The sequence below is a fragment of the Nelumbo nucifera genome, chromosome 1 (assembly GCF_055504915.1).
Source record: "Nelumbo nucifera cultivar China Antique chromosome 1, China Antique-T2T, whole genome shotgun sequence".
In the NCBI taxonomy this organism is placed as follows: domain Eukaryota; kingdom Viridiplantae; phylum Streptophyta; class Magnoliopsida; order Proteales; family Nelumbonaceae; genus Nelumbo; species Nelumbo nucifera.
In genome coordinates, this window is record NC_142649.1 from 93,767,869 (window position 1) to 93,794,576 (window position 26,708).

Here is a 26,708-nt window from a genome sequence, read left to right on the forward strand (position 1 = left end):
AAATTCATCATTTAAATTCTTGAACGCGATGTACAAAGCACCGTATTCAAGGACGGGTGAAAACCGTCCTTGTGCATAGATCTTCAAACCGAAGCTCTCATTTTGGCGGGAAAGAAAGGAGCTGTTTCCCGCCAAAACTATCCCTCAACCCCTTTTGGGGGGGGAAACGAGTCATCTCCCAATCGCTCTCTCTCTTGCCTTCTTGCTTTCTCAGACAACTCTAATGGCTTCAGATTCTTCTCCCATCCACAACGGCGGTAAGAACACTCACTGATTCGCCTAGTTTTGTTTCGTCGATCTGATCATCGCTTACTTCGTTTTGTTTGATGGAATTCGCAGGGCCTTCCTCTCCCGATGATTCGTACTCAAGTCCTATCGACAACACATTTTCGTCTCCCGGAGATGCCAACAGCAGGAGGAGGCGAAGACGCTCGTCAACCGCATCAGGATACGCAACCCCACCTCCTCAGCACTCCCGATTCGCCGCCACAGATGCGACTCCCACCCCATCTAGTACACAGAGCAGAAGAGGGAGGAGAGCTGCTAGGGCCACCCCGGTTGCTACACCCACATCAACGGACGAGGCCCCGCCGTCTTCGGAGGGCGGGGAGGGTGACGAACACGACGAGGCTCCGCCCATGTTCGTCTGGGGAACGAACATAAGCGTACAGGATGTCAATGCTGCAATCCTTCGGTTCCTGAGGCATTTCCGTGATCACCCATCTCAGGCAGAAGGAAAGTACATGCGGGCAATTCACCACATTCTTGAAGTAGAGGGGGAGTCGCTTGATGTTGATGCCCACGATGTTTTTGATTATGATTCCGATCTCTACAACAAGATGGTTCGCTACCCACTCGAGGTTCTCGCCATCTTTGACATTGTTCTGATGGACATGGCCAGCCGCATCAAGCCACTATTCGAGAAGCACATCCAGGCTCGGATTTTCAATCTCAAAACATCCACATCCATGAGGAACCTCAACCCATCTGGTCAGTTTTATTTATTTCTCTGAATCATTTCTTCAGACTGATGGTCGACATATACAAGAAATTTATTATCTATTTGGTTATTGCTTTCTTCAGACATTGAAAAGATGGTATCTGTGAAAGGGATGATCATCCGTTGCAGCTCTATAATACCTGAAATCAGAGAAGCTATTTTCCGTTGCCTCATATGTGGTTACTACTCTGATCCCATTGTCGTAGACAGGGGTAATTCGTTTGACTTTTCTATTTACTCATTAGTCTATATGTATGATTTTATCCCATTATCAAATTTATGTTTATTAATAATGGGTTTCACTAGGCCGAATTAACGAACCTACGAGGTGCGAGAGGCAGGAATGCCTTGCCAAGAACTCCATGACACTTGTTCATAATCGATGCAGGTGAGTGTATATTATGAAATTCATTATGTGTATTTGATTCGAATTGGGCCGATAACCTTCAACAGTTTTTCTGAAACTGCGTTTGAGTGGGTTCTTCTGTGAAACACTAGGTTTGCTGATAAGCAGATTGTGAGGCTCCAGGAGACTCCTGATGAAATTCCGGAGGGAGGAACCCCGCACACGGTAAGCTTGTTGATGCATGATAAACTCGTAGATGCTGGAAAGCCGGGTGACAGAGTTGAGGTAAGATAGAAAGGCCATTTCGTCATTGGACTCGTGTTTCCCAACCGTCTTCTGTTCCTCTATTAAGTATTTATCATCTGGCAGGCTACTGGGATTTACAGGGCGATGAGCGTTCGAGTTGGACCAACACAGAGAACTGTGAAATCTTTGTTCAAGGCATGTGTATTAATTGTGTATTCGATATGGATTGTAACAGATTGTAATGTGATTTAAACTAAATGTGTGTCCCCTGCTGGCAGACCTACATTGATTGTCTTCATCTAAAGAAGACCGACAAATCGAGAATGCAGGCTGAGGATCCTATGGAACTCGAGAATGGCTCTGGTGACAAGGATGAAGACGCTCCTCTTGATTATCAAGACAAGGTGGGTTGACTGTACAGATAGATAGAAATGTGGCAAGGGTTCTAGTGTTGGTGGTAATGCTTGCAACTATGTGTGATTGATATTCTTGTCTGGAGTTCCAGGTTGAACAATTGAAAGAACTGGCAAAGCAGCCTGATATTTATGAAAGACTAACTAGGTCCTTGGCACCAAACATTTGGGAACTGGATGATGTAAAGAAAGGTCTCCTTTGTCAGGTTGTTTTAATATTACTTTCATGATTCAGTTATTTATAGGATATTTGATTCCACATCATTGAAAGGTGTTACTGACATGATAACTGTTATTGGCTTCAAATTAGCTATTTGGTGGCAATGCGTTGAAGCTGCTATCTGGTGCCAGCTTTCGAGGTGACATCAACATCTTGCTTGTTGGTGATCCTGGAACCAGTAAATCCCAACTGCTCCAGTATATACACAAGCTCTCACCTCGTGGAATCTACACCAGTGGAAGAGGAAGTTCTGCAGTGGGTTTGACTGCTTATGTCACCAAGGATCCAGAAACTGGTGAAACTGTATGGTTTCTCAAGTTGTATTACAATTCTCTTTTTGTTTAACTCTTTTGATAGAGGAGACTGACTTGCAGTGGGCATTTTTTGTGTTTATTTGGTAACCTTCAGGTTTTGGAGAGTGGGGCCTTGGTACTGAGTGATAGAGGCATTTGCTGCATTGATGAATTTGATAAAATGTCTGATAATGCAAGGAGCATGTTACATGAGGTTCCTTGTCTTTTCTTTGTCTGCTTTCTGAAAATCTCAGTCTTTTGTTTTACCTGAGACCATCTTTTGATCGTTTACTTATTTTATCATTTCCTAGGTGATGGAGCAACAAACTGTTTCAATAGCAAAGGCAGGGATTATTGCTTCCCTTAATGCCAGGACTTCGGTATTGGCTTGTGCAAATCCAAGTGGTTCACGCTATAATCCCCGCTTGTCTGTGATTGACAATATACACCTTCCTCCTACATTGTTGTCAAGGTGAGAAGATGCACTATGCACTTACCAAAATACAGCCACTTCTTTCACTATCACCACCATCTGATCAAGTTTACCCATTTCAGGTTTGATCTGATTTACTTGATCCTTGACAAGGCCGATGAACAGACTGACAGGCGCCTTGCCAAGCATATTGTTGCATTGCATTTTGAGAATCCTGAGGTTTGATGAATATTGCTTTTGCATACTGACCAAGTGCCGACTTTGAATGTTATTCTTTGGAGATCTATTGATTTTTTTTAAGTGTTGTGTATTTTTCTCTACTTGCAGAGCTTAGAGCAGGATGTCCTAGATATTTCAACTTTAACTGCATATGTGAGCTATGCCAGAAGACATATTCGTCCAGAGTTATCAGATGAAGCTGCAGAAGAATTGACACGTGGGTATGTTGAGATGAGGAGAAGAGGAAACTTCCCAGGAAGCAGCAAAAAGGTAATCAAGATTCATAGATGTCCCTTGTTTCCATTGGACCTTTCATATTTGTTTTTGTTGATCGGAGGAAATTAATGATGATAGTTTACATTTTCTGATGCCTTGATTTGATTTAATCAACAGGTCATAACTGCAACAGCTAGGCAAATTGAGAGTTTGATTCGACTTAGTGAAGCCTTGGCTAGGATTCGTTTTTCACAATGGGTAGGTGAATCTTGCTTTCTGTATGAATACAGTAAAAGATTCTTTATAGTACAATTTGAGATCGCCATTTCCACATGCAGGTTGAAAAACGTGATGTGGAAGAGGCTTTTAGGCTCCTGGAAGTTGCTCTCCAACAGTCAGCAACAGATCACTCCACTGGTAAATGTCCATCTTTGAATGTTTACCTTTAGGCTGTGTTTGGTTTGAAAGAAAAAGCAGGGAAAGGAAGGGAAACCTTAACAAACCTTGTATAGGTTTCCCTACCTTAGCGTTTTATTTATTTTCTGCTGCTTGGCATGCACAATACTGATATTTATATTCTCCTTTTCCTCTCAAACCAGGGACCATTGACATGGATCTCATCACTACTGGGGTTTCTGCAAGTGAAAGGATGAGACGAGAGAATCTGTTGTTAGCTACTCGTAACATAATCATGGAAAAGATGCAACTTGGAGGATCCTCTACTCGTTTATTGGAGGTTTGCAATTTTTAATGATTTGGAACCAATGAAAACTTAGGCTCTGTTTGGGAAGGGTACAAATACAAGTATGTACAGTGCAAAACCTTGTATATTGTATTTCTAAACCTTGTATTTTCACTCTACATACTTGTATTTCTACTTCTCCCAAACTGAACCTTAAGATTTAACATGTAGATTAGCATATCATAGATACACTACAATGGTTAAATCTACATGTAGTGCATCTATGATATGTTAATCTGCATGTTTAATCGTAAGTACATGCATATAGCCATACACCTACAATGGTTGACATGCATGTCTAACTCCTATGCAGTTGCTTGAAGAGCTAAAAAAGCAAAGCTCAGGTGAAGTTCACATGAATGATGTAAGTCTCTCTCTCTCTCAATACACACTTGCTTCATTAGAGGAATAACAATGGTAAGTCTCATTTTCTTAATCCCATTTTATGTTGGTTCAGTTACGAAATGCACTTGCAACACTTGCTGGTGAGGGATTTGTCGTTGTTCACGGTGACAGTATAAAGAGGATATGATGAAAGAGCATTGGAGCCAGCAGGTTAACATTATTTCAGAAAATGCAGAAGCTTGCTAATTTCAGCTACACCTGATTTGTTATGGTTCCAGTGGAACTAGCATCAATCATTCTGCATGGTTATGGCTTTATCAAAGATGTTGTGTATATTTACCCAGCTAAAGCTTTAAAGAAATGAAGTCACTAAACTAATAATCATGGCGTATCCTATAAGAAGCTTTGTGGTTGACAGGGTCATTGTATTTGCAATGGGCAGACACTTCTTGGATAGCATGTGAACCAAGAAGATTTTCCCTGTTCACTGTACTTGTATCACCAGAAGATAGTTCCATTTCCATTCACGAGGTGTTGGTTCATGGCGATTTCTCCAAATGTGTGAAGAGGACTTAATTTAGTAGTAAGGATCTTGTTAAGTTATACGTGTTACCTAAGCAATGAAATGTTACCAATTATTGTTATTACTATTTTTTGCTTTATATGGCTCATCACAAAACGACATGATAAAATGATCAGGAATTTATTGAATGGTACGAATCTTGTCAAGTTACACTGGTTTTGAAAAACAAAATCGTGCATATTGGCAAAAAATCATGCACAGGCCAAAGGGGTCGATGCAGCAGAGGAAAGAAAATGCCAAGCTGCTGACTAGAAGACAATTTAATCTAAATACCACCCAATGTTTTATGACAATTTAATTTAAGTGCAGGCTTTACATTTATGATAGGCAGTTTTCTGACCTGACGTTCAAACTTCAAATGGAATGATTCTGTTTGTGTTCCTCGAATTCTAACAAATGCCAAAAGGATGATTTCAAACAAATGATATGGCCGGTGGCTTAAAAGTTAAAACCCTCCATGCACCAGCATCTCTCCCCACTACATTTAGTGCTTGCTCTATTGGATATAAATGATAGATAAAGAGCCTCCTAACTACTCCTTGTTCATCTTAAAACAATGTATTTTTCATTCTTTCATGGGTAAGGACTAAGGAAATAGGGGCTTCACATCATGACGAATTACATCTTCACATCATGATACATTTTTAGTTCTTGTTTTACTTGATGCGTCCCTCCCTCGTACCACAGGTCCACAGCCCAATTAACCCAGGTGAAGGCGGGAGTAGATCCCAAGTCTCCGCTACAAGCACCTTACCAGCTGAGCTTAGCTAAGAGCCACTTAGTGCCCTCATGATACATTTTAAGTATTAAGCCATTAAGGCCACGTGCAAGAAACCAGTTGTTTCCCGCTGTCATCTGCCCGGAATCTTGAAATCTTGACAATTGATCTTGATAGGCTGTTAGAAACCAGTTGATTCTTGAAATGTTGATCTCTATTATTATCAATAAAATTTAGGGGGTGTTCCTGTTTTTGGATTTTGGAAGGGGGAAAGTTGGTCAATGAGATTTAGGTTCCCATTGACCAAGAATCCTATGTTCGTTTTTCAGATTTATGTGGGGACTAGGGAAAATTTATTTTTTTGGGTATCACTTACTCTCCTAGGTGGGTAAATAACTTTCCCACCTAGGGGGAAAGTTGCTAACACTTGAATGGGACAAAAATGCCCATTTTAATAATGGGTTTTTATGACTAAAATGGTCACTACCTTATTTTCCTAGGAAATAAAAGAACATGGGTAAATGAACTTACCTGGGTAATTGTTTCCTAGGAAAAATTTACCCAAGTAAATGCATTTACCTAAGTAACTTACCGAAAAACGAATGGGGCTTTAATATGGTATCAGTCTAATCCACCGCTGCGTCTTAGTTATTATGCAGTTAGTTGGTGGCTCCGACATGTTCAAGAATGATTTACACGTGTGTTTATTTACTTGGGTCGGTTATTGAGATGCAATTTATAGCTAGCATTTCTGATTTTCTATACTTTGTAACTATAAATAAGGCATTCCAATGCATTAATAAATGTTTTTTCTTTCTTGCCCACTCTGGTTTTATATGGTATTAGAGCCCCTCAATGGTGACAATCGGAGCCAACAACAGTGGTTCTTCCATTACCAATGTCATGAGTGATCCTACCTCACCGTATTGTCTTCATCCGTCTGATAATCTGGGATCAATCTTGGTTTCTTGTCCTCTGAATGGAGACAACTATCCCACATGGAAGTAAGCTATGCAAGTTGCTTTATGTGCAAAGAATAAGCTTGGATTTGTCACAATCGAGAAACTAGAAAAGGGAGCAGTTGAAGAATTGGCTTGGCAGAAATGCAATTCAATGGTGATCTCGTGGATATTCAATTCTCTCACACGAGACCTCCATGAAAGCATAGCCTACATAGGATTTGCTCACGAGATCTAGTTTGAGCTTGGAGAGCGGTTCTCTCAAGGTAATACTCCTCGTATATTCCAATTTAAGAGAGAGTTGATCATTCTGTAATAGGATAATCTGTCTGTTTCATCATATTTTACAAAAATGAAAGCTATATGGGATGAATTGGCAATTTATAGCACTCCTCCCACTTCATGTGGATAAGCTGTTGAAGATTTTGCTACTGAGAGAGAAAAGGAATAGGCATATCACTTCTTGTTGGGATTGAGTGAGAATTTCAGCACCATCTGTTCTTCTATCTTAGGCATGGAACCATTGCCAAGTGTTATCCGTATCTATGCTCTTGTTTCATAGGAAGAAAGACATCAGTCACTTGTTGTTTGTACTCCGGTGGTTGAAGCTTTAGCTCTATACGTTGTTGGGAAAACACCTAATAAGAATCCTTAACGATCAAAACTTAAATGTGACCATTGCAAACGAAATGGCCATACGAAGGATAGGTGTTATGAATTATTGGGGTATCCTCCAAATTGGGAACACAGGGTTCATTCCAATAATTCAATAGAAAAGCCAGATAAAGCACCACCAAAGTCCTCTGTTCAGAATGTTACACAAGGAGCAAATCTTGCTACCTTATCAATAGTTGGCTTGAGTCTTGAACAATACCATCAATTGATTGAATTTCTTGATGTTGAGAAACATAGTGCGGCTGCCAATTTTGCAGGTAACTCTCACCACTGTAATTTCTCAAGTTCCACTAAGTGGATATTTGATAGTGGAGCCACAAATGATGTGCTCCCCTGTGACTCGTAAAAAAACTGATATCAATCCTCCTTCAGTCATATTACCTAATGGAAGCATGATGAATGCCCAGGGTTTGAGCTCTGTTACCCTCTCACCTTCTTTGAAACTCGAAGAAGTATACACATACCTAAATTTTGCTGTAATCTAATTTCTATTAGTAAGATCACTTATCAATTGAATTATGTGGTTCTATTCTTTCCCACCTTTTGTGTCTTGCAGGACTTGCACTCAAAGAGAGTGATTGGCGTGGGTGAGCTACACAATAGACTATTACGTTTCATCTTCTTCCCTTCTAGTAGCTCTTCATTCTGTTGGTCAAATTGATCTCAGAACTTGGCATCTTCGTTTAGGCCATGCATCTTCTAACAAGTTGGCCCTCATACCAAATTTGTCAGTCACTACAACTTGAATAATGAATGTTGTGATGCTTGTAATAGAGCAAAATTTACTCGTTTGCCTTTTCCTTTGTCCATGAATAAAAAATGTAAACAATTTCCTCTCATACATTGTGATCTTTGGGATCTTTATTGTGTTGTTTCTTTTACTAGTGCCATTTTTTTTTTTTTAACAATAGTTGATGACTATACCCATGCTACCTGGACATTTCTTATGAAGCACAAGTCGGATACCTACCGATACCTTACCATGTTTTATGCTCTTGTCCACACCCAATTTCACACCATGGTGGAGGTTATACGTAGTGACAATGGATATGAATTTACATTTGGTCCAATGCAAACATTATTTTTCAGACAATGGGTTGTATATCAGACCTCTTGCGTAGCCACACTACAATAGAATGGTGTGGTTGAACATAAGCATCGCCACCTACTTGAAGTGGTTCAAGCATTAAGATTTCAGGCTAATCTCCCTATTCAGTTTTGGGGAGAATGTGTTCTTACAGCCACTTACATCATCAATCATCTTCCTACTCCGATGCTCAATGAGAAATCTTCTTATGAAAAGTTGTTTGAAAGGTCTCCTACTTATAATCATTTTGGAATTTTTGGTTTTTTATGTTATGCTTGAGTTCTTGGTAAGCCCATTGACAAATTCAGACCACACGCCAATCGTTGCATATTTTTGAGGTATCCACGGGGCCAAAAAGACTACTGTGTATATGATCTGGCCTCTTAGAAACTCTTTGTCTCGAGATGTAGTTTTTTATGAGAATTAGTTCCCTTTTAGGGACAATGAAATCATTGGATCTGCTTCTGATCATGCCAGTTCGGTCATTCCCTTGCTAGTCCAGGAAAACAATTCAGCCACACCGGTATTACAACCCACTAAACCATTGGTTAATCTGCAATCTACTCATCCCATGAACAGTCCTGACATTCCAATACAACCCACTATAACTGAATCAAACCAACTACAACCCATTGAACCCAGGCACATAACCACAATCACCTCTTCATCTTTCTGTTCATATCCTAAACGGTGCACTAGGCCACCGACCCGACATCAGGAATTTGTTTGTCCAACCATTCAGACTAGTGAACACCCAAGCACAAGACACACGACCGCTTACTTTATATCACCCATGACAGTTGTCAGCCTTGTAAAACATTTCTGAACCAAAGACCTATAGTGGAACTGTCTCTCAACCCAAATGACATTAAGCCATGAATGATGAATTGGCAACCCTGACATGGATGGGTCCATTTATAGGTATAAGGCCCATTTGGTTGCTAAAGGGTATACTCAAATAGTGGGCATTGACTACAATAAAACATATGCCCCGGTTGCTAAACTCGCCACGGTACGATGTCTTTTGGTATAAACCATGACACACGGTTAAGATCTTCATCAAATGGATGTCAATAACATGTTTCTACATGGAGAACTCCAAGAAAAACTATACATGACTCCATTACCTAGATTCTTGCCTAAAGGTGATACTAGAGTTTGCAAACTACAAAAATCCATATACAGGCTCAAACAAGCTTCGTTTGAGAAGCTTGTTCATGTTCTCAAACATCATGGGTTCATTCAATCCAAGGTTGATTCCACATTATTCACCTCAGTCTATCCTCATAGCTTTCTAGCAGTATTAGTGTATGTTGATGACCTAATCATTGCTAGAGACAATTCATTCCGAATTGATGGTTTTAAGCTCTATCTCAATCAATGTTTCAACATTAAAGACCTTGGCACTCTTAAATAGTTTTTGGGCATTGAAGTGACTCGTTCCTCTAACGACATATTTTTATGTCAACGTAAGTATATAATATTCTCTCTAAGGCCGATATGCTTGGTTGACGTCCTAGTTCATTTCCAATGCTTCAACAATGTCATTTAACAGAAGATGACAACCCTCTTTTGAAGAATCCAGATCAATATAGGCTCCTGGTTGGTTGTTTGATATACTTAACAGTAACTTGGCCCGATATCAACTACTATGTACATGTGTTAAGTTAGTTCATGTGCACGCCATGCCAGGCCCACTTTGACGCTACCATGCATATTCTTTGATGCTTAAAGTCCACACCAAGCCATGGGATCTTGCTTCCTTCTACCTCTGGTCTAGTAATTTGTGGTTTTTGTGATTCCGATTGGGTTGGGTTCCCTCTAACTAGGCAATCAATCTCTAGATATATTACCATGTTGGGGCATGCTCCACTTTCTTAAAAAACTAAGAAACAACACACTGTCTCTCGGTCATCAGCTGAAGCCGAGTACCAGTTCATGGCGGCTTTCACAAGTGAACTTCTATGGATCAAACAATTATTTTAGGAACTTGGACTTTTTCATCGTCAACCCATGCCTATTTTTTGTGATAATAAGGTTTCTTTACACATTGCCACTAATCTAGTTTTTCATGAATAGACAAAACACGTGGAAATTGACTGTCACTTTGTTCGACATCACCTTCAAGCTAAAACAATTGCTCATTCCCACATACATACTACATCACAACCAACTGATCTTACCAAAGCTTTAGGGAAAGATCAATTCACTATTTTAGTTCCCAAGTTAGGTGTCAGATTGCCTCCCCTCCAACTTGAGGGAGTGTATTAGGTAGTTGGTGGCTCCTACATGTCCAAGAATGATTTACACATGTGTTTATTTACTTGGGTCGGTTATTGATATGCAAATTACAACTAGAATCTTTGTACTCTATAACTATAAATAAGGCATTCCAATGCACTAATATATGATTTTTCTTTTTTGCCCACTCTAATTTTATATTAGTCCTCTGCAACACCGGTGACTCTATTCTTCAGATTGCAAGAAGATGACTATTAGATCTAAGACAGGTAGAAACATAGACATCGAAACTGCAGACTACTCTTATCCTATGTCTCCATACTATCTCGACACCTTAGACAATCTTGGCATCGTGCTAGTCAATGGTCACCACTCCTCTGAATGGTGACAATTATTCGACTTGGAAATCCTTGCACAACCTTGAAATCAAAACAGAGAAAACAAGCAGAGCTTTTTGTTTGGAAAAAATGCAATTCAATGGTCATATCATGGATTTGCAATGCCTTGGCCAAAGAATTACATGGCAATGTGCCTACATGGATGAGGCTCGTGCAATCGGGTTAGATCTGGAAGAGAGATTTTCACAGGAAAATGCACCTCGTGTCTTTCATTTGAAACAGGAATTGGAATGGAGCCTCTTCCATCTGTAAGCAAGGTATATGTCTTAATTACACAAGAAGAGAAACACCAATTAGTTGTTAAACAACGGACTCCAACAATTGAAGCAACAGCCTTTCATGTAACTGATCAGGACAAAGGTGGTTCCAAGAACGCCAAAGATCAACCAAAACTCCATTGTGATCACTGCAAAAAGATAGGACACAACAAGGATTGCTACTACAAACTCGGTTATCCTCCAAGTCAGGATGCGAAAGGAAGATCTGGCATAAACAAAAGCATTTCTCAAGAAAAGAATAATGCCAACACTTCAAAGTCAAGCTCACAAGCTTCAATTGCCTCTGGCTCTTCTTCAATAGCTAGCCTCATAATGTAGTAGTACCAGCAACTTTTAAATCTTCTCAAATCTAATAATCTAGTGATTTCCTCAATTTTTTTCCAGTAAGGCCTCTATCTTACATTGGCCATTAGACTCAGGACCTTGGTTTGGACAATTCTGTGTCAGAACATATCGCACCCTCTACCATGAGTCCAAACACTTACACACTTCCTCCACCCAACAAGCCAATTCACTTGCCAAATGGCTTTGTAATGCTAATACAATTACAAGCTGATTTGGCACTATCCCTCTGATTTGTTCATACGAGACGTTCTATTTGTGCCAAAATTCAAATGCAAATTATTATCCATTAACAAAATAACTTCTTAACTTAATTGTGTTGTCTTGTTCTTTTTGAGTTTCTGCGAGATACATGACATGAGCTCTAAGAAGGTGATTGGGCTTGACCTAATGCATGATGATCTATATCATCCTCTACTTGCTTCACCATCCTTGGCTCTTCACACAGTACATGATGCTGACTCCAAATTGTGGCATCCAAAACTTGGGCATGTTTCTTATCATAATCTTGCATTGATTCCTGATTTACATATCACTGCACCTAATAATTCTTGTTGTGGCATTTGCATGAAAGCAAGACAGGTTCAACTCTGTTTTCCCATTGGTAAGACACATGCTGCTAAATGGTTTCTAAATGCTTTGACTTAATGCATATAGATATCTGGGGTGGATATCGTACTCCTTCACTTATAGGGCATGATATTTCCTTACTATTGTAGATACATATGTTCTTTGCTATGGTTCAAACTCAATTTAACACAGAAGTTGTGTCTGATCCGACAATGGGTTGGAACTTTTGTCCGGGCCCATGCAGACATACTTTGTGAGAATGGTATAATCCACCAGCATTCTTGTGTTAAAACTCCACAACAAAACGGAGTGGTGAAATGAAAGCACTGTCATCTTCTTGAGATGGATAGAGCCCTATGATTCCAAGCAAGTTTACTAGTTCAGTTTTAGAGGTAATGTGTTCTTACAGTAGCATATTTGGTCAATTACTTACCCACTCCTAACCTTTCCAATAAAACCCAGTATGAGATGTTTCAAAGGCCACCTTTTTATGATCATCTTCACACATTTGGCTATCTTTGTTATGCTACAACAGAAAAATGTGGTAGGGATAAATTTAGTCCACATTCACAACAATGCATGTTCATTAGATACCCTCATGGCCAGAAGGGTTATCATGTTTCCAATCTTGACACAACAAATATTAGTCTCTCAAGATGTGGTATTTTGTGAAGATCAATTTCCGTTCAAGCTTGTTGATCACTCCCTTAATGCTGATGCTTTTTCTATAGTGGTGGTTCTACTTCCAATCACAAATGATGCTCTCTCCATTGGAAACAACCAATAGCAATGATGCTTGTGTAGCAACTATTGATTCCAATATGGACTTGTCTCAAAGCCAACAACTTCATCAAAATGTTGATACAAGCTTCATCTCATCACAAGAATTGTATATTGATTCCACAAATCATAATGATGTAGAGCTGCCACAATCACAACAAAATGATGGACTTATTGGGTCCATTCACATCATTGAGAATGTCCAATCCAATTCTAGACCCACTAGAATACGTCGTGCACCCACCAAACTGGATGACTTTATTTGCTCCACCATTAAACATGGTTCACAAGGTACTAGGGGTGGCCACGAGCCGAGCTTTTCATGAGTTATTTGAGCTCGGCTCATGAAGTGCTCGGCTTGGCTTGGTTTAAACAGAACTTTAAATCGAGCTCGAGCCCGATATATAGGCTCATTTGTTAATCGAGCCTAGTATAATAAATAAATATTATATACACACACGTACACGCGTACATACATATACATATACATATATAATATTTTTATTTTTTGTGTATAATAGTAAATAATTTTTATAATTCTTATTTTTTGTATGTAAAATAAAAAAAAATATTTTTATATGTATAATTTTTACTTTTTAGAAAAAGCTTGGCAACAGTCGAGATTGAGGTAAAGTCACTAGCTTGAATTGAGCTCGAGCCTAACATTATTTCAACGAGCCGAGCTCGAATAGCTAAGTATTCGGCTCGGCTTGGCTCAAATCCATCCCTACAAAGTACCAACTTTGCATGTAGTACAAGTCATCCAATTTGCAACTATCTTACTAGTTCTAATTTGGACTCTACTTCGCATATCCTACCTCCTAAACCCACTACTAGTCTCTAATAAGTCTTTCTCTTGGAAAAAAGCCCATTGGTTTTAAATGAATCTACAAGATTAAACTAATCATGATGGTAGTATAGAGCACTATAAAGTGTGTCTTATTGCCAAGAGTTACACTCAGATAGAGGGTGTGAACTACACCGAGACCTATGCACCTGTTGCTAAACTCATCACTATTCATTTCTTATTGGCTTTAGTAGCTGCATGGGATTGACATTTGCATCATATGGATATAAACAATGCTTTCCTTCATGGTATTTTCCATGAAGTTTATATGCGGCTTCCTTCCTATAGGTGATAACCATGTTTGTAAACTGAACAAGTCAATCTATGGGTTCATGCAAGCATCACAAAATTGGTTTGAGGCTCTAACTCATTCACTTAAGTAAATAGGGCTTTCTCAATCTTCTACAAATCATACTCTCTTCAATCTTCACAAGTTCGGAGGCACTCCTATTGTGTTAGCTTGTGTGGATGATTTAATCATAGCTAGGAATGATTCAGTCAGTATTGATTCACTTAAACAATACCTCAATCATTGCTTTCCCATCAAGGACTTGGGCCCACTCCAATATTTTTTGGGCATTGAGATGCCTCGATCTCCTTCTAGCATCTTCCTAAGCCAGTATAAATACACATTCAACATTCTCAAAGAGACGGGCATGCTCAGGCGCCGTCCAAGTTCTTTTCCTATGGAGCAACAACATAATCTTGGCCAAGATTTTGGCCCACCTATAACACAACAAAATCAATATAGACACTTAATTGGGCACCTAACATATTTAACCATCGCCAGACTAAAAGTCACCTATACAGTGCACATTCTCAGTCAATTCATGAGTGATCAACGATGACACTTGAATGCAGCTATGCATATTCTATGGTATCTCAAGTTATCACTTGATCATGGGGTGTTTTTCTCTTCTAAATCTGATATTCTCATACAAGGATATTGTGACTCAGATTGGGCAAGCTATCCATCCACAAGACGCTCAACAATTAGTTACTTTACTACTTTGGGTTCCTCCCCTTTGTCATGGAAATTCATGAAATATGCGACTGCCCTTGCTCTTCTGCTGAAGCTGGATGCAGATTAATAGCGGCAACAAATGACTTTCTTTGGCTTAAATGTTTATTTGCTGATCTTGGACTACAACATCCACAACCCATGCAGCTCTTGTGTGACAACTAGGCTAAATTGCATATTACCGCCAACCCAGTTTTTCACAAACGGGCAAAGCACATGGAGATTAATTGTCACTTTGTCCACTCTCAGCTTCAAGCTCATACCATTACCACAAATCGCATTGCCTCCAAGCTGATTTGTTCTCCAGCTGCCATCTACCCTGAATCTTGAAATCTTGATCTTGATCTCTGCAACAATAAAATTAAATATGACTCCTTTACCACCGAAATTTGATATCATTCATGAATGCTACTTCAATCTGAACACCATTTCGTTAGACTCATTTTGTCTTTTGATTGCTTACAAGATATGTTCCATTTTTTTGATAAGTTTCAGGCCATGTTAGAAGAGCACTTAATTATGAATCCAAATCTGCTACCCATAAGACGCTACCTACACAGCTTCCAATATGATCTACATCCCGCTCATCTCAAAAGTAAACAGTACGAAGTATGTTTGAGACGCCCGGCTGTAGATCACGTTGGAAGCTGTGTGGGTAACGTCTGGTGGGTAGCAGATGTCTACATTCGACAACCCGTGCTGTCCGTAGGGTTCCTGTGTGAAACTTAGTTCATATGGACTCCATGCAACATAACCTAGAAGTCATTTTGTTGGCAATTTCTGAAGACAACATTAGCATATCAAAATTTATGGAGACTAAAAGATAACAAACAGAACAAGAAGTGTCTTCCTGAGCACTCATCATTCATCCTAAAATTCCTCAAGTATTCACTGCAAGTACAAGAGCCAAAACCATGGCCGATATGATTATCATTTTCTCTTTTCACCTTCTGTGGGCAACAATTATAATAACTGATGCTGTCAAAGAAGATTAATCAGTGGTACCCATCATCCATTTTTATCTCATTCTATGATCTTCTGCCTTCTTTGGTTTTCTAGGCGTGACGAAAGTTGAGAACATTTTCTTTTGGCTTCCTCCAAATCCCTCTCTAGTTGTTCAATCTGTTTGTCCAGCAAAAAGAAAACATTGTCACAAATTACCAGAATCCTTGCTTTTCATAAGGAAAGTTGATAAAATTGCAAACCAAATATGAGAACAGGCTTGCAGATATATATATAACTAACATACCGTCTGTTTCAAACTATTCTCCTTCTGTATGTACTCCTCACATCTGTACAGAAGGACAGAATGACATGTTAATGTTAAGAATACAAAAATGAGATATAATAACAAACTAGATTATGACAAGTTCCGTACATCCAGACAGGACTTTTGCTCAATTTATAGTGAAAAAAGTTGCAGATTCACCATTAAACCAAAGGCTCGATAAGTATAAAAATAGTTCCTGGCAATGACTACAATCATGAAATTTACAGTTGGATGAATTCTAACCAGTACAATCCACCGAGTAAAAGGTCAAGTGGATACAAACTATCATGCAAGCAATATCTATATTACCAATCTGGACTATCAAATTGATGTTCCATGTCAAACAAGTATCATATCTTAAATATGACATCTATCACAAGCTTCTACAGTATTACCTTTTGCTAGCACCATATTCTAGCCATCATTTCTATCACCTCACCCTAGTCATCCAATTAGTTCCTTGATCATGCACAATCAATTTCCTTTGGTTCGGGTGGACAACACCAATAAATTGGCCTTTAGTAGTTAGCTGTGGGTTAATCAAGTGGAAAATCCTCACCTAGGTGATCCTTATCATCCACAGTGAAAAGCTTGCATGGGTACGCTTTTGAAGCTAATGACAATTCAAGAATTGACACATTTGCTAAAAGATTCGAACTGAAGGTGCACAAATCAACTGGATGCTTACTATCAAAATTTCACCTATTTTTCCTTTTAAACTAATGCAGCAACTTGACAAGATGTCCATCATCTGGGTTTGTTCAGCAACGTGCCATTTTCAGAGTTTTTGGAAATTTATTGCAAACCACCTTAGAAAATTTTGCCTTTCCACTTTCTATTTGTCTTGTTCATTTTTTCTGGGAAGGGACTACTGGAGAAGAAATATTGGGATTATCTGAACAGTCAACATGACCATTTAAGTTTCATACGGGCCTTGGGTAGATAAAATAAAAAGATATGATATACTTGGCCAATAATGTCAGAAGCCACTGTAGTGCTTTAAAAATCAACTTAAAATTTTTGTTGTGTTTCTTCTGTTTTTTCTTTTTTCTTTTTGGAGCAATGGCTTTTTTGTACTTTCACTTTGTTCTGTGGGTAGTTCAGCCACCTCCTACCAAGGTGCAGATATCTTTTATTTTTTTTTTTGATGGATCTACCAAGGTGCAGGTATCAGCAACCAGTTTTCTCCAATGATGATACCTTTCTTTAAAAATACACCTGTTTCTTTTTCTTCATATACACCAACAAAAAGCAAATGGAAGGAGCCCAGAGAGCTAAGGAGATGAATATAAGAAAGCTCATAATTGAATGGGACTCGGAGGTGGTGGTAGGGTGGCTGAACAAAGACAACAGTGGATTATGGAATTACAGTAATATGAGGAGGAAATTTAGGTGGATGGTTCGAGAGATGGAAGTTAAGATCAGTTGGGTGAAAAGATCTGCGAACTCTTTTGCTGATGGGTTAGCTAAACAAGGGGTGGAGAGGGAGTCAAATGTTTTGGGCTCAGGTGTAAAATTTTTTTATATTTTTCTTTTCTCCTTTCTTGGGGGCTCGAGTTTCAGTTGAAAGATAAGAAAGTTTATCTTCCCCTTTGTAATTTTTTCTGTGATTAATTAATGAAATGCGTTATTGATCAAAAAGAAAGAGCAAATGGAATGATGCCTTCATATTATCACAACTATCTTATCACTCCCTAAAATATTTCCTGTATTTCCAGATGGAACTTCCAAAAATAGTGAATAAAGAAATATAAGTCTGAACAACAGCAGTGTAAAAATCACTATGCTCTCCTCCAGCTCCAAGCACAAAATACACCTGCTTGGCATCGGAAAACCTCTTGATTTCAGGTTTTCAACCATTCAATGCCATCCAAAGCATGAAGCCATGCAAAAGCTTCAACCTGAGGAGGAATTGGATTACCCTAAACTCTACTATGAACTATGGATGTGTCAACCTAATTTCTGAAAACAGCTTCATAAAAGAATTTAACAAAACATTTTCCATCTAGAAACAGCTTCCACCATCTTCCTTCCCCTCCCCCCTCACTCCCAGAGGAAATCTCTTCACATTTTTCCCAATTTAATCTGCAAACTGGTTTCCTGGTTGGTACTTAATAGGATTGACAGATTATAAACAGGTAATCTAGCAAGAGAACTCTTAATAAGATTGATCCTGCCACCGGAAGATAAATATCTACATATTTAAGCTGCCAGCCTCTTCTCTAATCTATCTATGAGTGATTGGCAAGTTGAAAGTGATAAAGCCTTATAACCAATAGGAAAACCCAAATAGGATTGGCAACCACCAGCACAATCTTCAAGAAATTCACCATCTAAATCTCCAACTCCAATCATCACCCTTTCATGTAAATTCACCTTCAAACCAGAAATTCCTTTAAAATCCTTTAGAATTACTCTTAAATAAAGTGCTTGCTCCACTGAAGCATGTTGAATAATCGAAGTGTTGTCTGCATATTCTAGATGTGTTATTGACATTCCATCTCCCTCAACTTCAAAACTTCTGATGAATTTTTGCTTTCCACCCAATTTCAACATTTGCACTTGAATCTCTGCTACCAACATAAATAGAAAAATGGAGATAAGTGATTCCCTTGTCTAATTCCTAGTGATGTTTGAAAAAACTCTGTAGATGAATCATTGACCAGTACAGCACTACTAGGGATGCAAGCCGGGCCGGATTAGGTTGGGTTGAGGTAAACCCTGTCCCAACTCAAGCTGTGGAACCCCCGACCTGAAATTATCGAGTTGGGCTCCAGTTGGGTTTGGGTTGGCCAAACTACTCTAATTTTGCCAAATGTTGTTATTTCCTAAACACAAGGCTTGAGTTCAATTAACTCTTAGCATTATGATATGTAAAAGAACATAGTTATCATGCTTCCGAAAATCATTGCCTTCAAACTTAAAATTGTTGACATATGTACATGCATACATATAGATAAATACATACTACGTACATAAATACATACACACACCCATGATGCATTTGCACATGTACATAAAAATGTTTATATAATATTTATACATGGAAAATATTAGGCAAAGTAGGGTTTAGGTTTGGGTTATTGGGTTGGCAAAGGCCCTCAACCCTAACCCATCCCAAAGTTAAGTTAGGTTCACACTTTTCAACCCTAACCCTAATCCAAACTTCAACCTAACCCAACTCTTTTGGGTTGGATTCAGGCTAACCCAGCCCATGTTGCAGCCCTAACCAATATAGAGAAAGACGATGATTAAATGCAAGAGAAAGAAAAAAAACCACTCCATTTTCACCAAACCCCATAATCCTCATCAGATTATTCAAAACATCCTATTCCACATTCTCATATGCCTTTTCAATATCTATTTTACAAATCAGGCCTGAAACATTGCTTCTTAGCTTTGTGTCCACACACATACTAGCAATCAATACTCTATCAAAAGTTCATCACCCTCCTACAAATGCCATTTGAGTAAGACCAACCATGTTTTGTGCATTATGTATTAGAGCCTCTTGATAGCACTAAAATCAGAAAAGAGGTACAAGTGAATACCAAGGAGAGAGGTAAATTCTCTTAGCTCTCCCCTTGGGGAATATCACTAATTACACTCATTACAACAAATCCCACAAAAGTTTATCTCTTCCCACCCCTTGTTTTGCTAAAGCATCAATAAAAGAATTTAACATTTCTCTTCACCCACTGAAACTAACTTCCATCCCTCATCTCACCCACTTAAACCCTCTTTTTCTTATATAGCTCCACCAGCCAGCCTCCTTTCGCAGCCATCCCATCACTAACTTTGGATTACCTTCAATGATTAACCTCCTAATGTTCAATTCCTTTGCTCTTTACCACTTTCCATTGCAGCCATGATTTCATCGCTTAACAAATCCCAAGACCAAATGGACCTGAATAGAAAGCAATGATTCTTCCTCATTTCAAAACACACCTCCAATGTTTGAAGGACCCAGGTTCCCTTCACTACTACCATTGAAGTTCAGCTTGATGAACCACAAGTAGACAGGGATCAAGAAGGTTTAATGACTTATTTAGAAGGTGCAGAACCAGCCACTTCTTTCCACTTTCTGAGCAAATCAACTGTAGCAATGTCCCCAAAACATTTCAAGGACTTCACCCAATGGAAGAAACTGGTAATGGTTTCAATGAGTGCTTCTCTACTTCTCTCCTTATCTGACTTTGATTCCTTTCTTCCAAAACTATCCAGCAAACAGCTGTTCTTGGGCACCTCTACAAAATTTTTCCTTTTGAGATCAATAAGTGATAGCAAGTCTTACCATTAACCTTACAGAGAATGCACCAACGAGGGGAAAAGACACCAATTTTGTCTCCTTCTTTGGAGTAAACCATAAGTGTTAATTCTTTCTAAGAGAGCTTCCCAACATATGCCACCAACCCTAGGAGGAATTGGCTTGCTCCAAACCTCCATAACCGGGAAAGGTAACCCAACACTATCAAAGGGTTGGGTTAAAGCAGAAAAGAAGCACAAGAGAAGGACCCAGGGCAAGAAAGAATCCAAATCCGGCTATCCAGCTTAGAGGGGTCCAAGAAAACCCCTTCTAGAAGTTGAAGTAAGGCCAAGGCACTATTTATTCAGAGTCTCTGAGATCCCTCCTTAAAGCCCAAATTCCAGTCAAACCAAGAGATTGAGATAGAAGGAACCAAGAATGAAGAAACAGGCTTATCTAAGGCTGGAGAGGTTAAACAAGGTTGGAAATTGTTCCTTCAAGGGTGAGCTACCCAACGAAAGATGTTCTCAGAATTTAACCAAATTTCCAAACACAAATTGTACCTGATAAATGGTAAAAAATTGGGTAGGATGGTATGGATGGATTTCCAAGGTGAAGTTCTTATTTCATTAGCCAACACTCCAGCATCCCAACCATGAACAACAAGCCCATGAATGCTTAGAATCACCTTCTCCCAAATTGTTCCTTCAAGCCTACGAATGCTGTAACACCTTAGCAATTATCTTATAAGGGCTAGAAACAAGATTAATAGGACATAAACCCTTCAATTTAAAAACACCAGTTTTTATAGGAGTTAATGTGATAAAAAGTAGTTTTAGAACTTCTCTCCATTAAACCTGATTCAAAAAATCTTCTAAACATCCTCCATGCATCTTCTTTAGCCATCACACCTCCAAAAGGGCCAAATAAACCCTTTTAGACCAAGTACTTCATAACCATTTAAAAATTTGAGATTATAGGTGATAAGGGCAACTTTTGAGCCCTAATATCAACAAAAATAATATTTTAAATATAATTTCTAAAATAGCTTAATTTTTTTAAAAAATATATCAAAAAGGGCAAAAACACTGTTCATCTTCTTCCTCCTCCAAACCGCCCCAGCCCCGTGAACTTCAATGACCACCATCCACCAATGTTGGTGCCTCCGCCCACCTCCAGCAACGCCAATATGACGACATGCCTCTACTACACCAACCTTGGGGTATTTGCCCTAACCTGGTGTCGCAATGTCATTGGTCGAGATCTATAGATCGACCTCCGCTTCGATGACCAAGAAGATGAAGATCTCTTCCCCTCCTACCGCCTCCACATGAAACCATTTTTCTTCTGGAGGAAATATGGTTCAAAGAGACTCCACGACAATGGTCCGATGAAGAAGGTTGAAATCTATTGGGATCTCACTAGAGCCAAGTTTGACGCCTCCAGCCCCGAACCCCAATCTGGGTTCTACGTCACCACCGTCGTTGATGGTGTGATGACCCTTCTTGTCGATGATTCTCAAAGGGGGGCGACGGCGTCGGCGCTAGTGGATGGTGGTCATTGAGATTCGCGGGGTTGGGGCGATTTGGAGGAGGAAGAAGATGAACAGTGTTTTTGCTCTTTTTTTATATATTTTTTAAAAAAGTTAACCTATTTTAGAGATTATATTGAAAATATTATTTTTATTGATATTAGAGCTCAAAAGTTGCCCTTATCAGCTATAATTTTTTTTTTTTATCAATAACACTTTCATTAATTCATCAATAGAAAATTTACAAGTGGAAGACAAACATACTTATCTTCCAAGAGTCACAAAGAACTTCAAGAAAGGAAAGAAGAAAATACAAAGATACAAGGACACTAACGTTACAACTTAGCCCAAAACAAGGAATTCCTTTCTGCCCCTTGTTTTGCTAAACCGTCAGCTAGGGAATTAGCTGATCTCTTAATCCAACATGTCTTAACTTCCATCTCCCGCACCAGCCATTTGAATTTCCTCTTCTCATTGTTATACTTCCAAAGATCATTTTGGTCTTTGGTCAACCACCCTATCACCACCTCTGAATCCCCTTCAATTATAAGTTTCTTGATGTTCAATTCCTTAGCTTTCTGGGCTCCTTCCATAACTGCACATATCTCAGCTCTAAGGGAGTCACCCACTCCAATTGGGCCTGAGAACATAGCAGAGATGACCCCATTTTCATCTCTAAAAACACCCCCGATCCCCGATTGTCCCGGGTTTCCCCTACTGCATCCATCAACATTTAATTTCAAGAATCCACTAGGTGGGGGGGGTCCAAGCCACACTCATTACTGACTTGGTCTGCGTGCAACTTGCAATTTCACCCCACTTCCTCAGCATGCCATCCACCGTGTAATCTGTGAATATTTCCAGAGATTTCAGCCACTGTACCGCCCTAAACTGTATGATAGCCCTCAAATCTGCTGTCCCTCTCTGAGTTTTTGAGAATATCCTGGAGTTTCTTTCTTCCCATAGTGTCCAACATACTGCAGCCCTTAGTCCTCTCCACATTGTCCTTCCCCTTTTTAACCGCCACTTGAAGGAGGGGGCGAAAAGGCCCTGCATGTCTGATGGGGGATTCCAGCTGCATCCAAATAAGGAGAAAGCCCAATCCCACAATGACCTCGCGAAGTGGCACAACACCATTAGGTGAAAACCAGTCTCTCCATCTGCTTTACACAGAACACACCACTGAGGTGACAAGCAAGTATTGGGTCTCTTCTTTTGGAGTAGATCACCAATGTTGATTCTTTCCAGATAGGCTTCCCAACAAAAACTACCAACCCTAGGAGGTATAGCTCTGCACCAAACCTCACCAACAGGAAAAGGGGACAGGGTAGGACTGGTGGAGTGACTTAAGACTTTGAAGAACGAAGCACAAGAGAAAATGCCATTGGGGGTAGGTGTCCAAATTCTAGAATCCGCCCTAGTGGGGTCTAAGACAACGTTATCAAGAAGTGCAAGAAGGCTCGAAATACAGTCGAAGTCTGAGTCCTTCAAATCCCTTCTTAGACCCAAGTTCCACCCAATCCCAGAAGTGGAAGAGGACAGGGTGGTGAAAGACGAGATCGGCTCATTTTTCAAATCAGAAAGAGCATACAAAGACGGAAACTGATCCTTTAGAGGGGCGCTCCCCACCCAGGTTTGTTCCCAAAATTTTATGGAGTTACCGGAATTCAAGTCATACCTGATATTAGGAATGAAAACTGGTAGCAGGTCATGAATGGCTTTCCAAGGAGAATTGCTTGTGATCCTGGCTTTGATTCCAACGTCCCATCCGTTGTGCTCCAGCCCATGAATACTTGCCACTATTCTAGCCCATAGCTTCTCCTTCTCCATAGGAAACCTCCACAACCACTTCCCCAGTAGAGTCATTCCTTCTCCTAATACTCCCAAGCCCCAAACCACCACACGACTTACTCCTACACACTTTCCCAGCTAACTCTATGATCCCTCTTCTCTTCTCCCGGCTCCCACAGGAAATCTCTCATTAACTTCTCTAATCTATTAGCAATCTTCACTGGGATTTTAAACACCGACATGAAGAAGATGGGTAAGTTAGCAAGCGTGGCCTTAATTAGTGTAATTCTCCCGCCAAGAGAGAGGTAATTCTTTTTCCAGGATACCAATCTTTTTTCAAACCTTTCCATCACCGGGTTCCAGAAGCTCTCTCTTGGGATTATCACCTAATGGTAATCCTAAATAGTTCAGAGGCCACCCCGTGACTTCACACCCCAACACTTCAGCACTCTCCCTGATCTCTCCCTCCTCCAAATTCACCCCCACTACACAGCTTTTCCCAAGGTTAACCTTCAAATTGGACAGTTGCTCAAACAGTTGTATCACCGACTTTAAATTCCTGATAAACCTCATATTACCACCTTCACAAAACAGAATCGTGTCATCAGCAAACTGTAAATGTGTGAGGGGGGTTTCCACCCTCCCAACCCTCCAGCCTCTATTGAGCCCCTAGAATCTGCTCTGTGAATCAGTTTCCCCAAAACCTCCGTAATTAAAATGAACAATAAAGGAGAAAGGGGTCTCCTTGTCTTATACCCCTACTGGCTGGAAAGAAATCTACCACTGTCCCATTCACTAGCACTGAATAATGACAATTCCGGACACAACCCATGATCCACTTACACCATCTAGCCCCAAACCCGAATTTGGTTAAAACTTTCCTCAAGAACGCCCAATCCACCAAGTCATAAGCCTTTTCCAAGTCCAGCTTACAAACCACTCCCTTCTTCTTATCCCTCTTAAAGTTCTCCACACTCTCATTAGCAATTAAAATCTGGTCTGTAAATTGTCTTCCACAAAGCTCCTTGATAGTGTTCAATGATATCCGACATTACCTTCTTCAGCCTCAAAGACAACACTTTTGCAATGATCTTATACAAGCTATTCACCAAGCTTATTGGCCTAAAATCCTTCGGGTGGGATGCATCTTTCTTTTTGGGAATTAAGGCTATAAATGTAGAGTTCACACCCGGATTGACAATTCCTCTCCTGAAAAACTCCTCAAACACCCGCAAGAGATCATCTTTCAAAATATCCCAACAATCCTGATAAAAAGCCATTGTAAACCCATCCGGCCCTGGAGCTTTTGTTCTATCCATAGAAAACACAACCTCCTTGATCTCTTCTATATTAAAGCTTCTTTCCATCCTTCTCCTGTTCTCCACCCCTACATCTGGCCAATCCAAACCTTCTACCCACACCCTTCTACTCACAGGCCTTCTTAGAATAGATTTGAAATGCTCCACACAGGCCCTGGCAATCTCCTCTTGCTGTACTAGCTCAACTCCATCTACTACCAATTTGGAGATAAAGTTCTTCCTTCTCCTGCCATCTGCTAGAGAGTGGAAATACCTAGTGTTTCTATCTCCCTCTTGCAACCATTTAGACCGAGATTTTTGCCTCCAGCTAATTTCCTCCTTGTGTAGGCAGTCCTCTAACTGTCTTCTCAATTCTCTCCTGAGGTCATTGTCTTCCTCTCCAAATTCTCCCCTTTCCTCTTTAAAGTCAAGGCTTTCAATCTTCTTCATCAAATCTCCCTTTCTTTCTTCTGTCCTCCCGAACTCCATCAAGTTCCACTCCTTAATTCTTGCTTTCAAGAATTGTAGTTTCTTATGGAATTTTATCCCCTCCCACTCCACCGACGGGTTACACTCATGCCACCACTCCCTCACTTTGTTAGTAAACCCTGGATGCAGCCCTTATCAGCTATAATCCCTAAAAATTTTAATGCCTCTCAATTTCTGACCCTTCCATACTGAAAATATTTCGAGTATCATTGCCCTTTCTAACTCAATACATCTAAGAGGTGTATCTTCTTGGCAAAGCTATGTACAAACTCATACAAAATCTTTTAATAACCCAAAAATATCATCATGTGATTCTAACCAGTTTCTTTTTTCTTTTTTTTATCAATAACAAAGATTTCATTAATCAAGCAAAATAATTAATTACAAAAGGAGGGGAGATAAGCTTTCTTAACTCCCCCAACAAAGGCAAGAGCCCTCAAGCAAAATTACAACTGAACCCAAATTAAAGATTCCCTAGTCACCCCTTGCTTTTCTAACCCATCTACAAACGAATTAGCAGATCTCTTCACCCAGCTGTACTTTATTTCCATGTCCTTAGCCAACCACCTGAACTTTTTCCATTCATTGGTGTAGTTCCATAACCCAGCCTTGTCTTCTCTCAACCACCCTATTACCACCTCCGAGTACCCTTCAAAAACAAGCCTCCTAATATTCATTTCCTTGCTCCAATTGGGCCTGAGAACATGGCTGAAACAATTCCATTCTCATCCCTAAATACACCCCCCAATGCCTAAATGCCCAGGGTTCCTCTACTGCTTCCATCGAAGTTCAACTTTACAAAACCAATGGGGGGAAGAATCCAAGATTGACAAAGACTCGTTTTCACCTAGGCAGAACTGGCAATCTCTTTCCACTTCCTCAGCAAATCATCCACTGTAAAGTCTATGAATAACTTTGAGGACTTCAACCAATGTACCACCTTGAAGTGAATCAAGTCAATCAGACTTTCAAAGTTTCTCTCTTTCTCAAAGAAAATTCTTAAATTCCTTTCTTCTCACAATGTCCAACATACAACAGCTCTTAGGCACCGCCACATGGTCCTACCCCTCTTCAGATGCCACTTGAAAAAAGAGGAAGAGAAAAGACTTTG

At 39.8% G+C, this 26,708-nt stretch overlaps 2 protein-coding genes across 5 annotated transcripts in view; one reads left to right on the forward strand and one right to left on the reverse strand.

Moving 5' to 3' along the window:
* The first annotated feature begins 98 nt into the window (after positions 1-98).
* MCM4 (Minichromosome maintenance (MCM2/3/5) family protein) lies at positions 99-5,123 on the forward strand. Its single transcript, XM_010270312.3, has 18 exons — positions 99-257; positions 340-990; positions 1,084-1,212; positions 1,307-1,388; positions 1,499-1,631; positions 1,716-1,787; positions 1,871-1,996; positions 2,098-2,211; positions 2,316-2,528; positions 2,634-2,732; positions 2,830-2,990; positions 3,074-3,170; positions 3,279-3,440; positions 3,564-3,644; positions 3,725-3,803; positions 3,986-4,122; positions 4,442-4,492; positions 4,586-5,123. The coding sequence occupies exons 1-18, from the start codon at positions 224-226 to the stop codon at positions 4,658-4,660; spliced, it is 2,496 nt and encodes an 831-aa protein (XP_010268614.1). The 5' UTR covers positions 99-223; the 3' UTR covers positions 4,661-5,123.
* Positions 5,124-15,723: 10,600 nt separating this feature from the next.
* The window catches only part of LOC104605514 (protein MICRORCHIDIA 2-like), an 81,328-nt gene continuing 70,343 nt past the window's right edge, over positions 15,724-26,708 (reverse strand). For all 4 annotated transcript variants that reach the window (XM_010270313.2, XM_010270314.3, XM_010270315.3 and 1 more), the window contains exons 18-19: positions 16,222-16,264; positions 15,724-16,094 (exon numbers count right to left, since the gene is read on the reverse strand). In XM_010270313.2, the coding sequence (XP_010268615.1) occupies positions 15,996-16,094; positions 16,222-16,264 (142 nt within the window). In that variant the 3' untranslated portion in view covers positions 15,724-15,995. The remainder of the gene's footprint in view (positions 16,095-16,221; positions 16,265-26,708) is intronic.